Source organism: Dama dama, chromosome 4 (assembly GCF_033118175.1).
Source record: "Dama dama isolate Ldn47 chromosome 4, ASM3311817v1, whole genome shotgun sequence".
NCBI classification, from domain to species: Eukaryota; Metazoa; Chordata; class Mammalia; order Artiodactyla; family Cervidae; genus Dama; species Dama dama.
In genome coordinates, this window is record NC_083684.1 from 26,716,379 (window position 1) to 26,731,718 (window position 15,340).

The following is a 15,340-nucleotide window of genomic DNA, read 5'->3' on the forward strand; positions in this document are numbered from 1 at the left end:
CTACTTCTCACGCTGAGCTCGTATACTCTATATAAACACCATCTGTATCAAACATAAAACTCTTAGTTGCTCTAAGAACACAGGCTTACAAAACGTAGCTGATTAGTTCTGGAGCCAAGTAGTTTCATGGCTATTGCCCGGGTGCCCACAAACCACATGAATCCAACGATCTCCTTCTTCTTGGGCTCCATCCTGTTTCTTTGACACACAGCCTAGTTACCTGTTTGCTCAGTGTCCTTGCGGGAATGATGCCTAGGTGCTCAGACCAGTGATATGCTTCTGCAGAGATTTTGCTTAGCACTGAATGTGCCCTGCAGAGTTCTGTTCAGTTTCTTTATGTGTAGTGGTGATTTAAGCACTTGAAGTTGGCCAAGAGCACCGCTTCCTGAATTTCCCTTAGCTAAATGCTATCAAGGCCTTTGGGTGCCAGACCTTTCCCCTGGAAATCTCCAAATGAAGCTTTCCCCTGAAGATGCTTGTCTCTATCAAACGGTTTTAACAATGAAAGGGAAGAACAACTTGAAAAAAACATGACTCTGGGCTCTGAACAGTTTTTGATTCAAGAACTTAAACCCTAAGAGTCCGCAATCCCTTTCCTGGGCATATACCCAGAGAAAACAGTAATTTGAAATGACATATGCACCCCAATGTTTGTTGCAGTGCTATTTACAAGAGCCAGGACATGGAAGCCGTATAAATCTCCATTGACAGAGGGATGGATAAAGAAAATGTGGTGCATGCACTATGGAATATTACTTAGCCATAGAAAAGAATGAAATAATGCCATTTGTAGCAATATAGATGAACCTAAAGATTATCATACTAAGTGAAGTAAAATCAGACAAAGACAAATATCATGTGATATCACTTATGAGTGGAATCTAAAAAATGGTACAAATGAACTTAGTTATAAAACAGAAATAGAATCACAGATGTGGAAAATAAACCTATGGTTACCAGGGTGGGGAGGGGGAGATAAGTTGGGAGACTGGGATTGACATATACACATTACTATATATGAAATGTATAACTAATAAGGTCTTGATGTATAGCACACGGAATGCTACTCAATACTCTATAATGACCTATGTGGGAAAAAGAATCTAAAATAAAAGTGAATATATGTAACGTCTAACTGATTCAATATGCTGTATACCTCAAACTAACAACACTGTAATTCAACTATATTCCAGTTAAAATATAAATACATAAAATACTAAATTAAAAAAATAAAATTGTAAATCAACTATATTTTAATATAAAATAAAAATTAAAGAAAAAAGAATTTAAACCTCTATAGACAATTACCTATCTCAAGAATCTGACCTTCACATTTTATCCAAAAAATGAACGACATATATATTTTGTCCCCAACAGACAAGTAAGTTGTTATTTGGCAATAAACAAACTTCAGACATAACTGACAACTGGTAACTTGTGTCCAACAGTTGAATGAACCCCAGAGGCCCATTTCCCATTTCTGGGCTCTTAAGAATCTATACGCAAATGTTATTGCCACCCTTTTAACATACTTACATCTTGCAAATTTTCTGTGCTAGAAAGTCCTGCTCTTCTTGCTAAGATTTTAGAATTTATGCTGCAAGAAAAAAATGATATTTATTGGTAAGACATTTTCTCCAAATAGCACAAACAATGATGCCTTTATTTTCTACATGTGGAAAAACAGTGCATTTCTGGGCTCCCCAGGTAGCACTAGTAATAAAGAATGCAGGAGACAGTAAGAGATGTGGCTTCAGCACCTGGGCCAGGAAGGTCCCCTGGAGGAGGACCTGACAACACGCTCAGCATTCTTGCCTGGAAATCCCTATGGGTAGAGTAGCCTGGTGGGCTCTGGTCCACAGGGTCGCAATGAATCAGACACGACTGAAGCAACTTAGCAATGGATCAATTACGGGTGAAAAAAAAGTGCATTTCCCTTGCGGAATTAGGTTCTGCTTTGGAAAGAGCTATAACTCTACTTACATTAGTCAGGCAAAATATTCTGAACATCATTAAAAAGTTCCATGCTAGGTATGCCAGCCTTTGGATACAATCTATAAAAATGTTATTATGAAGAAAATGGTGCTAGTCCTTCCAGGTAACCATCCAAACAGCCAAAGATGGATATCTTAATTTGACATCCAAAAAAGCACAGGAGAGGTCAGACTGTATGTAGGTAATTTCCTCAGATGCTATTATTTGTCCCCTGGGAACCCACATACTCAATACCAATTATGGATGAGAGGATTAAGAATGGGCAGAAAGGGTGAGGGTGGAACAGCAGGTCTGAATGATTTGGGCTGAGATCTTGTATCAAATTTGCAAATTACCAATTAAGGCGGGTTTAGAACATAGCATCATCTTCACTCATTGTGACAAATTGGAAATTAAGGCTCCCACTGCATGTCAGAGGGATGTCACTTAACAAGGAATATTATCAAGAGGATCTTACTTGGTAACAGTAGATCCTTGGAAGCAAGGCAGACTAACCAGAAAGAAAAAGCAGGCAAAAATCTGAAAATAAACATAAGACCTGGATCTCAAAATAACCACGATCCTGTTGACTTTGAATGTCCCTCGAATACATTATGAATGAAAGCTCCCAGAATGCTGGTGTCTGGTATTAGGAATCTGTTAGAATGGTATTCATTTCTATTCAACCTTAACAAGCGACTATTTTCAAGGTATCTTTAGTAGGGTTTATGTAAAGTTAAGACAATAATAGAATCTTGTGGACAGCAGACATACTTAACTTCTGTATTTCCTTTAACAAGTGGCAGCCTCTGGCAGAACACTGCCCACTTAATGAGGAGGAAATGGACAGGTAACTTATGAATCAGTGTCCCTACCCATAATCCCTAGGGAGACACATTCCCTATCCTGTCATAGATTTCCCATGCTCAATATTGATTCACAGGATTCCTTAAATTATGTATGACAGTGCACACCTATGTAGTGTTTATCCCTCCCAATTTTCCCTAAAGCCTGTTTTTTTCCCTTCATAAACACATAGAGAACTATCATGTTTTGCAGCACCTCCAACCCCAGTATTCAAAGCCCACAGGTCAAAGTTGTTTACCTGAATAGAAAATAATTACAGAGAGATCTCAGTAGAGAAAACAATCAGACTGGAAGATATTCACACTGCAAAAACTGCCATGTGGCATTATGCCCCATTGAGAACACAGGTTAGGGGGCATTTGCTTTGGTTTATTGCTTGACTAGCCATGAGGAAAACATGGATTAATTATTCTCTTTGCTACTGTGATGGATTTCTGTCATCTATCTATCTATTAATATCTACCTAATAGCTATATATATCACACATCTATTCACACACTTATTTATTTATACATCCTACATAAAAACATATGACAGATATAAGTACATATCAAATATATATGTCATACCTATACAAATATTAGAAGATAAATGAAATAACAGGTCTAGAAGGAGAAGATTTTCCTTCCATTTCTGACTATGTCTCTTACAAGCAAAGAGATACTGGAACAAGTGAACACCATCACCGTGCCTCAGTTTCCCGATTTGTGATGTGGGGTTCACTCCTGTACTATCTAGAGAGGGAACTGAATGAGCAAATCCATAGCAAACTGCTTTGAAAAGTACAGAGTGCTATACAAATGCTGGGGATATAATGAGATGTTTTACAAAAGAACACTATTTCTCTGCTAAGAAGTGTACATCCACATTCGCGTTTTCTGTCTGTGAAGGTTCTTCTTTGAAATTAAATTGAGACCATAGCCAACATCCCTCCCAGTGCTGCCTGAGGTTTTACTCAAGCAACAAAGCAAGGCCTTCTTTTTATCATTCATCGCATTTGAGTTCAAGCGCCGAGAGGTACTTTTTACCAGTGGAGAAAATAGCTTTCTTTTCACAGCAGAAACACAGAAAATGACCTCCCTCTGGATGCTAATGTGACGATGAGGCTTATTCTGCGGTCGTCTCCCAAAATGCCTCAATTCAGCTTTGTCAGTGGCATATTTCTGTACCAGGAAGTTGGGAGTGGTAAGAGAGTGAGTCTGAAGCCATTGCCTTATTATTTATGTGAAGAATTAAAATATTGGGATACATTTTCAAGTGGGAATCTTGTTCCTTTTCTCCTTTGGCTTTGAGGGCCAATTGGATACTCCCATTTGCAAAAGTAAGTTAAGATAAAATCCCTTACGCATTCAATCAGCCCTGATATCATACGTTCCTTACTCAGACACCTATAGTGCTTTTCAATGTAAGTCCTCAGCTGGGCGTACAAGAACTTCTACAAATCCAATCCCAAATTTCCTTTCTAGCTCTTTCTCCTGCTCAATCTTCCCTCCCCCACCCCAACACCACCCAAAGCACTGTGTGTCCAGTTTGCTATATCCTCTACACTGTTTTTTTTTTTTTTTAATTTGTTTGTTTATTTATTTCTGGCTGTGCTGCATCTTGGTTGCTGTGCGCCAGCTTTCTCTAGTTGAGGCAAGTGGGGGCTACTTTCTAGTTGAGGTGTGCAGGCTTCTCATTGCTGCGGTTTCTCTAGAGCATGGGCTGTAGGCGAGAGGGCTTCAGTAGTTACGATGCATGGGCTTGGCTGCCCCGTGGCATGTGGGATCTTCCCGGACCAGGGATTGAACCCATAGCCCCTGCATTGGCAGGCGTGTTCTCAACCACTGGACCACCAGGAAGTCCTCGGTTGCTGTTCTGATGGTGTCTGTGCTTTCAACCAGGTGACTTTTCTCCTGCTTCTGCTTGTCTGGAGATGCCTCCTTCTACCAGGATGGGGCTTCCATCTCTGGCCTAGTGAACTTCTGCCCAAACTTTAAGGCACATCTTAAATGCCAATAATCCTAAGGAGCTTTCCCTAATACCCCTGATCAATTGCAATCCCTTCCCTTTCCAAATAAATTGTAATTTTCTCCGATTATGACAACAAAACCTTACAACCACCCATGTGTATTCTGTGTCTCTTGTCAGCATATCAATTATCATGTGCTTTCCCTACCACAATTGAAAAAAAAAAAAAATTAAAAACTCCCAAAGTTAAGGATGGCTTTTATTTTATTTTTTTTTAACTTGTATTATGGAAAATCTCAAACATATACAAAGTCATCAGCAGAAGGCCCTGTTTATTTTTGCATCTCCTTCGGGAGCTATCATAGTGTTTTGCATGTAGCAGAAGTAAATTTAAGTAATTAGGGCCTTAGGCAAATAGAGCTGTCGGTCGGCATCTCTGACTCCACGTTTGCTGGGTGGTTACGCTTTTCCTTGGTAACACCCCAGCACGCACAACCCACACACCTGTGGGATCGCAGTCAACACAGGTTAAACCTGTTCACCAACTTTCAGATTTAGGGAAAGCTAATCCTCCAAGTTACATCAGATAGTCAGCAAAAAGAATCGTATTTGAGAGGATAAGGAGAACAAAATCTAGATAAGAATATTTTCTAAGAAAATTTTAATCTGGTTGTTATTTATGTGGTCTTTCCAGTAAGGCACATTTCTTTTAAACATGAAATATTTGATGGATAATCTTCAAGTACAAGGGCTCTTTACACCCATTAGCATCATAGCTTTTTTTTTTTCACCTTGCATTATTAACTGATACAAATATCATTTTGAAGAATCCTCCCTTTATGAAAACCTCATGCCAGACCCTTAATTCTAGCACTTCAGACAGATATTTCAAAAAATTTTGTGCTCACCATGCCCATTAACTTTTGCTATTACTGTGTATTGTGTGTATGTGTGTGTGTGTGTTTGGGAGAGCAACGAAATCTTTAAAGCAAACCAGAATTCTTGAATGATAGATTACACGCCCATGCTGTGTCACTTCCAATTAACTCAAATTGACTGTACACCACGTTATTCTGTGAGTGCATGGAAGATCAATAAATATGGGGAAAATCCAGCCCAGCTCCCCACTTTCCCATCCGAGCCTAGTAGGTCTGAGGCGGATCATGCTCCTGTGATGTGTGTGCCACAGCTCAGGCAGGCAGGTGGTGCGGAGACACCATTCAAACTTGGCCTATTCAATCCCAACTCCTCTAACTCGCCATTCATGCATAGCAAAACACCATCTGGTCCTATTTTGCCTCCAGCAATCACAGCTGACCAAAAACGATAATAACAGCTGTTGCAAAACAAAAGCCAAACAAAGGGGGTGGGGAAGGGGGGAAAGGAAAGGTTAGATGGAAGTCCAGTGCTGAAAAATGCTCCGCGAAGTGAGAAATGGGAGAAAAACCATTCAGATGTCTGAATGGACACAGCAGAGGACTTCTACTTAAACCTGAGATATTCATCCATCTGTCTAGAAAGCCTTCAAACCTCCGTCCGGTGGTAATGTATTGCAGAAATTATGCTGCACGAAGGCATTTAAGCTTCTGTTCTGTGAGTTGGGAGCTAACGACTCCATGTCAGCTAGAAAACGAAAACTCCTTATGTTCTTTCATCATAAAGCAGGACAAGTTAATGCAAAAAATAGAGAGCCTGTTTAGCCAGAGTAATAAAATAATGTGCACATGGCAGGGGAGAGAAAAGGTGTGTGTGTCGTGGAGGAGGGTATGAGGGGCGCCTCGTTAATGTCCGTGGACCACTGAAGTGGGAAAGTATAGAGGTGTCCCACTAATCAGCTTCTATAATGTTCATGCCTATTTTTCATTACCCTGATTCATTTCTGACTTGTAACCAAAAAAAAAACCACACACCAAATACACCATGTACTTACTTATGTCTCAGAAACAGGAATCAATCCTATGTACAAAATGAAATACAAGTTGACTCATAATATGCTTTTAGCAGATCCTGAGAATAACATGGTAACAAGGTCAGGGAATTTGTTTCATGATTCAAGCTTTTTGACATTTTCAAGATACAGTTTTGCCTGGTGATTAATTTTTTAAACTGCAGTAATTAAGCTATTTTTTTCTTGAAATGGACCGTCAGTGGCTTAGCAACATTTAATCAGATGTGATAAAACCCAAGATTTATAAAAATCATTTAATAGATGATACAACACCTGCTTCTAACTGCAAACAGTTGAAAACAGACTTCATTTGCAATTAAGTCTTATCACTAGTGACATTTTTTTTCCAAGCAATACTTCATGGGTTTTCAAAATGACAATTACAGAACTAATACACAATTACTGTCACATGTAGTTTAGCAATTAATTTTGAAGACATTTGTCTAAAGGTTTCACAACAGAATATAAAATGGTTCTTATTGTTATGTAATGTTAGTTTCAATTCACAGAAAATCTTTTACCATCAGCTCTGCCTCTGATGGGTCTGGTGTAAGCATCTCATTTCTTTGTGGAATACAATTGCCCCCTTGTAGATGTGATTAGGCATCATTCTTAGACTGTTTGAACACTGATACCTGTCAACTAAAACATCTCATGAAAAGCTTCAATTTAGACATAAATTTTTCTACAGCCAGAAATCTATAAATTTATAATTAGAATCTCTTGCTGTTCAATATTTGTACATAATACAGAGGACGAGAGGATTATGAAATATTGAAAGCTGAATTCATTATTCATAGCCCACAACATACAGTAAATATTCTTTGAAATACAACAACAACTTTGAGGAATCCATATTCCATTATTTTTTTGAATGTCTTATACACAGTAGCCATGGATACCACCACTCACACCCTCATTTTTTTTTTCCAGATTAGGATTCTGGTCAGGGATGACACTTGCTGTTTTTAATTTTCATTTTATCATAAGCAGTTGAAGACTGTTGCCAGTGGTAATTTGCAATTTTTATCAAGACCTCTTCATTATAGCTTCTGACAGGACAGATGCTGTAATTAATCATGCAGGACAACTGGGGATAGTGGTCACAGTGTTCTCAAAGAGGAGTCACTACAGAGCAAGAAAAGGGGGGAAGAAATGGGCACTGAAATAATTATTTTGGCTTAAGAATTAGCATTCACCATCCATTTTAATAGCAATAAAGACACAATACCAGCTAGTTCAAGCCCCAAATAGAAGACAATTGCTTTTTCCTCTAGACTTACATTGCCCTTGCATCTTAATAAAATGATAATTATAAATAATTACTAATGGTTCTCTTTATTTTGTTATTTTTTGGCCCCACTGCACAGTTTGTAGGATCTTAGTTCCCCCACCAGTGATCGAACTTGTGCCCTCATTACTGAAAGCTCAGAGTCCTAAACCACTGGGCCGCCAGGGAATTCCATTAATGGTTCTATTTCTAATGGTTTAGCTTCTTTTTAACAGGCCCCAGTTTGGGGCCATGCAATCCACATTCTTAGCTGTAAATCTCGCATTTTCAGCTAAAAATTGAAGATAGCTGGGCTTAAAAACTGGTTGGTAGGGGATCTATTTCCCCCATTTTCTACATATTCAAGGAACCACAAGTGAAATTTGACATATCATTTTATTTGAAAAGTGAACAGTTGCCTGGTTGTTGCATCAAAATACAGTCCACAGTTTTTACTGAAATGTGTTTATTCTATAGCAAGATAAAAGCATTTTTGTTTTAGTTAAGCAAAATACAAACAACTTAATTGCTGCTATCATAACTCATAAAAAAGTATAAAACAGCATAAAAACACAATAAGCAACATAGCAATGAATGGTTTATGTCACCAGTGTTTACGTTAAAGCCTCGTTTATGAAAACTTTACAACACATGATATGAAAACTTACAACTTTGAAAGAAAATATTTACATTGATTATTCAGATGTGGTGCGCCTTTTAAATATTCTACCGGTATTACATCATAATAAAAACTCTTGCTTTTTTTTAAATCTTAACTTTTGTAATAACTGTCTTCATTTAAGTGCATTTCCCTTTTAAAAATACAGTGTTTTTAATTTTCGAAACTTGTCACTCAAAACACAGAATATAGTATTCACATTCTTTTCTTCTAATTGGAATGAATAGAATGGGCTAACAGTGGTCATAGTGTTACAACATATACTGTGGTTTGGTTTGGAGAAGTCATGGATAAAAAGTGAAAAGGAGTCAATAATTGAATCTAATCACTTGCATTTTTTTTTTCTTTTTTTTTTTTTTCTGGAGAGATTTAAGGAAAAAAATAAGAGCTTTGGCAAAAGTCTGTGATTTACATTTTTTTTTTTTCATGACAAAAAAATGCCATCAACGATTGACATCATACAAATGTTTGTATGAAACTGGATCTTCAGATTTCAGGTAGTTACTGACTGTGCTTTTTATTTTTAGGGCTTCGGAAGTTCCAGTCGCCTTGAAGTGGGGATTCTTCACTTCGGGAGAAATAAGGCCATTTGCTATGACTCAGAGAGGCCAGTTTATTATAGTCATCAGTCTGTCCTAGGATTCATGACACGGTTTGATTCACATATTGTAGGTAGAGCCTGAATAAATAAAAAAGCCATCACATAGAAGAGCACAGCTTTTCTTGTTTAAAAACAGAGTCGTTTCGAGATCTTTCAGCTCCACTGTTTAGTTCTTCTTGCCTATCTAATAGACACTGGAGAGGACCGCCGCGATCGTTACACCTTTCTGCATCACCACACCCCGACTCCGCGAGTTGCAGCCGCCTGGGGTGTACCCTCCGACGGCCACTCTCTTCCAGACGCGGCACAAACCGTTCGTCTTTAGAAAATACTGACCTGCGATAATACTTGAGTCTGTGTCTGAGGCTGTATCTGCGACGGATGCTGCTGGGAGGCCGGCTGGGGGCTCCCGAGGGTGGGGATGGGGGACGTGATCTGGGAGGTGACTGGCGAGTGCTGCCGGGGAGAGGGCTGGGACTGATGCTGCATGTGCTGCAGCTGCTGCAGCTGGAGACGCTGCTGCAGCTGCTGCTGGCTGAGGTGCTGCTGCAGCTGCACGTGGTGCTGAAAATGCTGCTGCTGCAGCTGCTGCTGGAGCTGCATCTGCTGCATCTGCTGCTGCGTCTGCGTCTGCACTGACGGGCTCACCTGGGCGGACGACGCCGCGCCCACCATGGAGCTCATCAGCGGAGCCCCGAGGTTCGACGGCATGTTGGCGGCCATGGTGACCGACGTGACCATCGGGCTCACGGGGACTCTCATGGTCAGGGGTTTGGGAGCAATCGAGCGAGGGAGCGACGGCTGGAGAGTCTGAGGGGAGGCTGACACGGCTCCGTGCTGAGACAGCGGAGGGTTGAGAAGGAGGGAGGAGGTCAGATTGGTGGACGCCAGGGTCTGCTGAACGGAACGAATGGTCTGGGCTTCTGCTGATTCCGCCGCAGCCTGCATTGGAGGGGAGACCGGTTGGAGTGTTTTTATAAGGACTGTGAATGGATGATCAAAATGGTCAGCACTACTCTTGCTTCCCTGAGCCCAAGCTTTCGGGGAGGACCAGGCAGCTCCTCCCAGAGGTGGAGTCCAACTCCCCACGTTTTGAATCTGAGCTGGCTTGGCACCTTTGCTCTGGTCAACAGAAAGTGATGGAAATGAGGCTTCAAAGACTGTCTGTCTCTTTCAGAACCTACCACTAGGTGATGACAGACATGTGGCCCTGGTACCAGACTCAATTACTAGCTCACTGCCAGCCAGCCCACTGCCATGTACGGGTATGTGTGTGCCAGCTGCACACAGATGAGAAGGATTTGGTGATGCTGCCTTGGCTTGGCCTCCATCTGAAGACCCAGCTAGTTACCTGGCACTCTCTGAGATACATGCTTATCTTTGTAAGTCATTGGGCTTTGGGTCGATACAAGTGTTCCACAGCACTACTGTACTGAAAGATGACTGATACACGTTTGAGTAACAGTTGTTCAGCATTGAAACCTGAACTAAGTTCATCACCAAGAACCATTCTGAAAGACAATGACAGTAGACTGCCGGAGTCCAAGTCTAGCTCCACTACTCAACAATTCTGTGACTTGAGGCAAGTTAATTCACCCATCTGTTCCTCAGTTTCCTTATCCATTAAATGGGGTTTAATAGTATTCACCTTGTGTAGGGGTTGTGAGAATTAAATGTACTCGTATATTTGTTAAGCATTTACAAAAGTGCCTGGCCTACAGAGAGCACTTGGTAAATGTTAGCTATTTTCACTCATTAAGGAGCTCTACTGCCAGAAAATGACTATTACTAGAAAACTTCAAAGCCCTGTATACAATAATCAGAGCCATGATTATTTATAACAGTGCTTACTTGAGTATGAGGAAAACATAATTGAATTCTTTAGAAACACTTAATTGAAGAACTTTACAACTTTAGAAATATTTTGGTATACCAAATATTTTTAAAGTTTTCCAAAATTGATCAAAGACGTCATGGATAAGTGGTGAGTGTTCAACTCTCATGTGACTGAACAACCTGTTATAAACAAACAATCTGGACCTTAACATGCAGAGAAACTGCCTCATATATTTTGTACTAAAAACACCTAATTACCTCCACAAAAATATTATACTAATGCAACTGTGATTGGAATGATTTCTTTCTTTTTTTATTTTCCCCCAATAACTTTTATTCTTCAATAGGGTGTGTGTCAGAAGAGCAAAGGGAACGCGGGCCTGAACTGAGGTGGTGAATAGGGGACTGACTCCCTGCCCATAAAGTTACTGCTACTCCCGATTTCTCTCCTTATGCCAAACTCCGTCTTCGTCCTCTAGCCCACCTAGCTCGCTGGTTCCGCACCTGCAGCACAGATTGACTTTCTGGGAATTAGTGGAAAGAGCCTAGACCAGCGCGAACGTCGGGAGCACAATCAGGTTCTTTTAAGGCGGCGTGCGAGTCCCGAAACCCTGAGATCTCACAGCAGCTTCCCTGCTCGAGCGAGCAGCCGCTTTCCGCCGGGCTTACGAGAGCTAGGTGCCTGCCGCAAGGCCCCTGCAGCAGAGTCGCGGAGGAACTCGGTGGAGCTGAAGGACAGTCGACCCTCACGGTCGATCTCGGAGTTGTCCCGGGGCGGGTGGCTGGGGTGAGGGGTGGTGGGTGGGGCTGCCTAGCGGACAGGGGACCCGGGACGCAGAGGCCGCGGCTCAACAGGAGCAGAGGGCAGCGCAACCCGGCTCGACCTTGCCCCCCAAACACCGGAGGCCGAGGCCGCAGGGAATGGCGGAGCCACCTCTCCAAAGTCCTTTGAGATGCCACCTCGGTGCGAAAAGGGCGGGGGGCGCGAGGAGTGGGCAAGCGAGATGATTATTATTCCTCGGTTTTGCCGCGGCAGCTAGCGCCGGCGGGTTGTTCTGTTTCAATGAATGATTTCTTTTAAAGACTATTTTTTCTTCTTATGCTTCATAAAATTAGGGTTTTTTGGAGGGGAGTAGGGACAGGGGAACTTGGAGGCATTAAGCTGCTATCTACTCTCTTTAATGATTTTGAATGTTTATTTCTAGATTTTTATTACTTACATTTATAAAATCTACTATTAGAAGACACTTGAGGAATGACTTTACATGGAGAATCACTGGAGGTAGGAAAAGCCATGTCTGATGGCTTCCATTTGAAGACCTTATCAGTGTAAGACTCCATCCATTCATGGACAGTTTTATGATTTTGTACAAAAGCTCAGGGGATGGGGTGGGGCTGGGGGGCTGCACATGACTTGAGGGTGGAGGGTCATGTTCTAAAGTCTTTGGATAAGAAGAAACCTACAAATGTTCATAATGATCTTTAAAAACCATTACGTCACTCACAAAGTAGAATATGCACAGTTTTCTCCATGTAAATGACACATTATTTTTAAATACTCAAATATTTAAAAATGGCCAAGACAGTCTTAAGGAAGAAACTACAAGAAAAGTCTATACTTAGACACCTGGGCAATCATGCCATTGCACCTTTAAGATGCTCCCCTCGTGGAGAATGGAAAAGTGGATGGCTATGAAGGACTCCTGCTCACCTGCCGGTTCTACTCCTTTACAGTTTAATATTAAGCTTCTATTAATTTTTTTGGTTATTCTGAAGACTAAAAGTGATAGCTGAGTCACACCTTAAGGGAAGGAGTTCCAGGCTCTGAATGTAGTGCATGCTCAATTGCTTTAGCTGTGTCTGACTCTTTGCAACTCTATGGACTGTAGCCCGTCAGGTTCCTCTGTCCATGGGATTCTCCAGGCAAGTGTACTGGAGTGGGTTGCCATGCCCGCCTCCAGGGGATCTTCCCTACTCAGGGAATGAGCCTGAATCTCCTGTGTTTCCTGCATTGCAGGTGGATTCTTTACCGCTGAGCCACCAGAGAAGCCCTCTGAATGTAGAGGCTTAAGTTATAAAGCACATGTGATGCACCCTTGTTTATTATTTCTAATGCTGGGGCTGAAATCTTGCTCCCTGTAATCCCACTCCTTGAATGAGTTCCATCCAGGACACAGAGATCAAACTTAAGCTTTCCTTCCATGATGGCTGTTATGCTTGAGGACCAAATCAAATGCCCCCAAATCCTTGCTCCCATGATTCTTTTAATTATTTAAATAGCATTTGATTTTCAGTCCTTACCATCATGGAGACAACCCACTAGAAGGCCTTCAGTTAGTCACCATTTCTTTTTATATCATGGGGACCAAAAAAGAGAGAACCAATTCTTCAGATGTGGTCTACTCATCAAACTATACAGTTAGATGCTGCTTCCTGTGAGATCACCATATTAGCAGCTATTTCACACTTTAGGGTCAGGTTGAAGTTATTCTAAATTTATACCCCAAGGGCCATTTTAGTTGCCTGCTATGTCTCTGACTATAAATTTGGGGTGTTCTCAACTGCCCTGGGGCTTCCCAGGAGGCTCACTGGTAAAGAATCTGCCTGCCAAGCAGGAGACACGGGTTTGGCCCCCTGGGTTGGGAAGATCCCCTGGAGAAGGAAATGGTGACCCACTCCAGTATTCTTGCCTGGAAAATTCCATGGACAGAGGAGCCCGATGGGCTACAGTCCATGGGGTTGCTAGAGCACAACACGACTCAGCAACTAAACAACAACAGTACTTACCTATTGAAAAACCAAAAACAAAGCAAACCTACCCCTAAAGAATTTTAGATTTATTCTTTTTAAATCCCATCCTATTGAATAGTTTTTCCAGTATCCATAGACTCAATCTATCCATTGGGAAACATTTCTGAATCAGTTTTTAGTATCCAAAAGTAAAACTTGTACGTTATCCCTTCTAAGTCAGTCATAGACCTGATCAGCCCAATCACCGATGCTATTTCCAGAGTGCACTTTGAGTTACTGGCTCTTGGCTTAAATCCATGTATGGTCAATTATTCACACTCTAATGCACAAAGATCATCTATACCTGCTTCTGGCTAAGTGAATGAATAAATGATCCACTTGAGTACATGCACATTGTTACTCTAGTCACGTCACTCCATCTAATTAGCCATCAAGTACACCTCAATTCTTAACATCAGTGGTTTTCTACCAATGTGCAAGTCTGCATCCAGAATCAGTATATCTCTCAATGTGCCTCTTCCAGAGTCCCAGAAAAAGGCTTTGCTATGGACCTGATGAATATTTTCTCTTTCTAATGAAACAGGCAGTGTCCTAAGAACTGTCACAGACAACCTCTCTTGATCTGGTTCTGAGCAGCTGCCAATGGTAGATCTTAATACAAAGAAGAAACAACTCAGGTGAAAAGGAGAAAAAAGGGCTAAATTCTTTTTAAATGGCTTTGCCAGCAACACTGACCATGCCCTGAGGCCCAACATGGTACTTTGAGGCCACGACAAAGACAATGAAATGGAATCTCTGCTTGCCAGAGGAAATACATCAAGAGCAAAACATTAGTTCACATTATCCTCCCCAAAGCCTTTCTAAATTCTAGGAAGGCTAAAGACAAAGTTAATTAAATGTTAAAATAGAAGGTAACAGCTCATGCTCCTTTTGGATCAAGGTAATAATAATCCAGAGTGACATTTGCTTTAGAATACCAGTGCATTTTATAATACATCAGGGCCCATTGTATACTCTATGTATAATACATGTATACATATCTCTTTTTTTAAGTACTTGGAGCATAATTTTATTTTAAATAATCATGAGGTTTATTTATTTATATGATGTGGAACAGTTTGGTCAAAAATACAAAATCCTCTATTACAATAATGCAACCACTGGAGAATTTATGATCTGATGTCCAAAAATGCCTGAGAAACATACTTCTCAATTTAAATAGAGGACATTAACACAGATCTCAGCCCCTGACAGGAAGAAAAGGGCTGTTTAAGATTTGTCTGAATAGCTTCAGCCAACATATGCAGAGATCAGTGAATCTTTTGGAAACAATTTGGATTCATTAGCTTGAATGAACTCTTTATTTTCCATGCCGTCATTTGAGTTATCTCTAATGAGAACAAATAAGTTTACGAGTTATTTGAGGTGCTATCTGTTTGAGGAGTTGGATTTATGTTTTCAGTG

At 40.9% G+C, this 15,340-nt stretch overlaps 1 protein-coding gene across 2 annotated transcripts in view; it reads right to left on the minus strand.

Moving 5' to 3' along the window:
• Positions 1-8,386: 8,386 nt before the first annotated feature.
• TOX3 (TOX high mobility group box family member 3) overlaps positions 8,387-15,340 on the minus strand; it is a 122,075-nt gene continuing 115,121 nt past the window's right edge. For both annotated transcript variants that reach the window (XM_061138498.1, XM_061138497.1), the window contains exon 7: positions 8,387-10,231. In XM_061138498.1, coding sequence (XP_060994481.1) covers positions 9,611-10,231 — 621 coding nt within the window. In that variant the 3' untranslated portion in view covers positions 8,387-9,610. The remainder of the gene's footprint in view (positions 10,232-15,340) is intronic.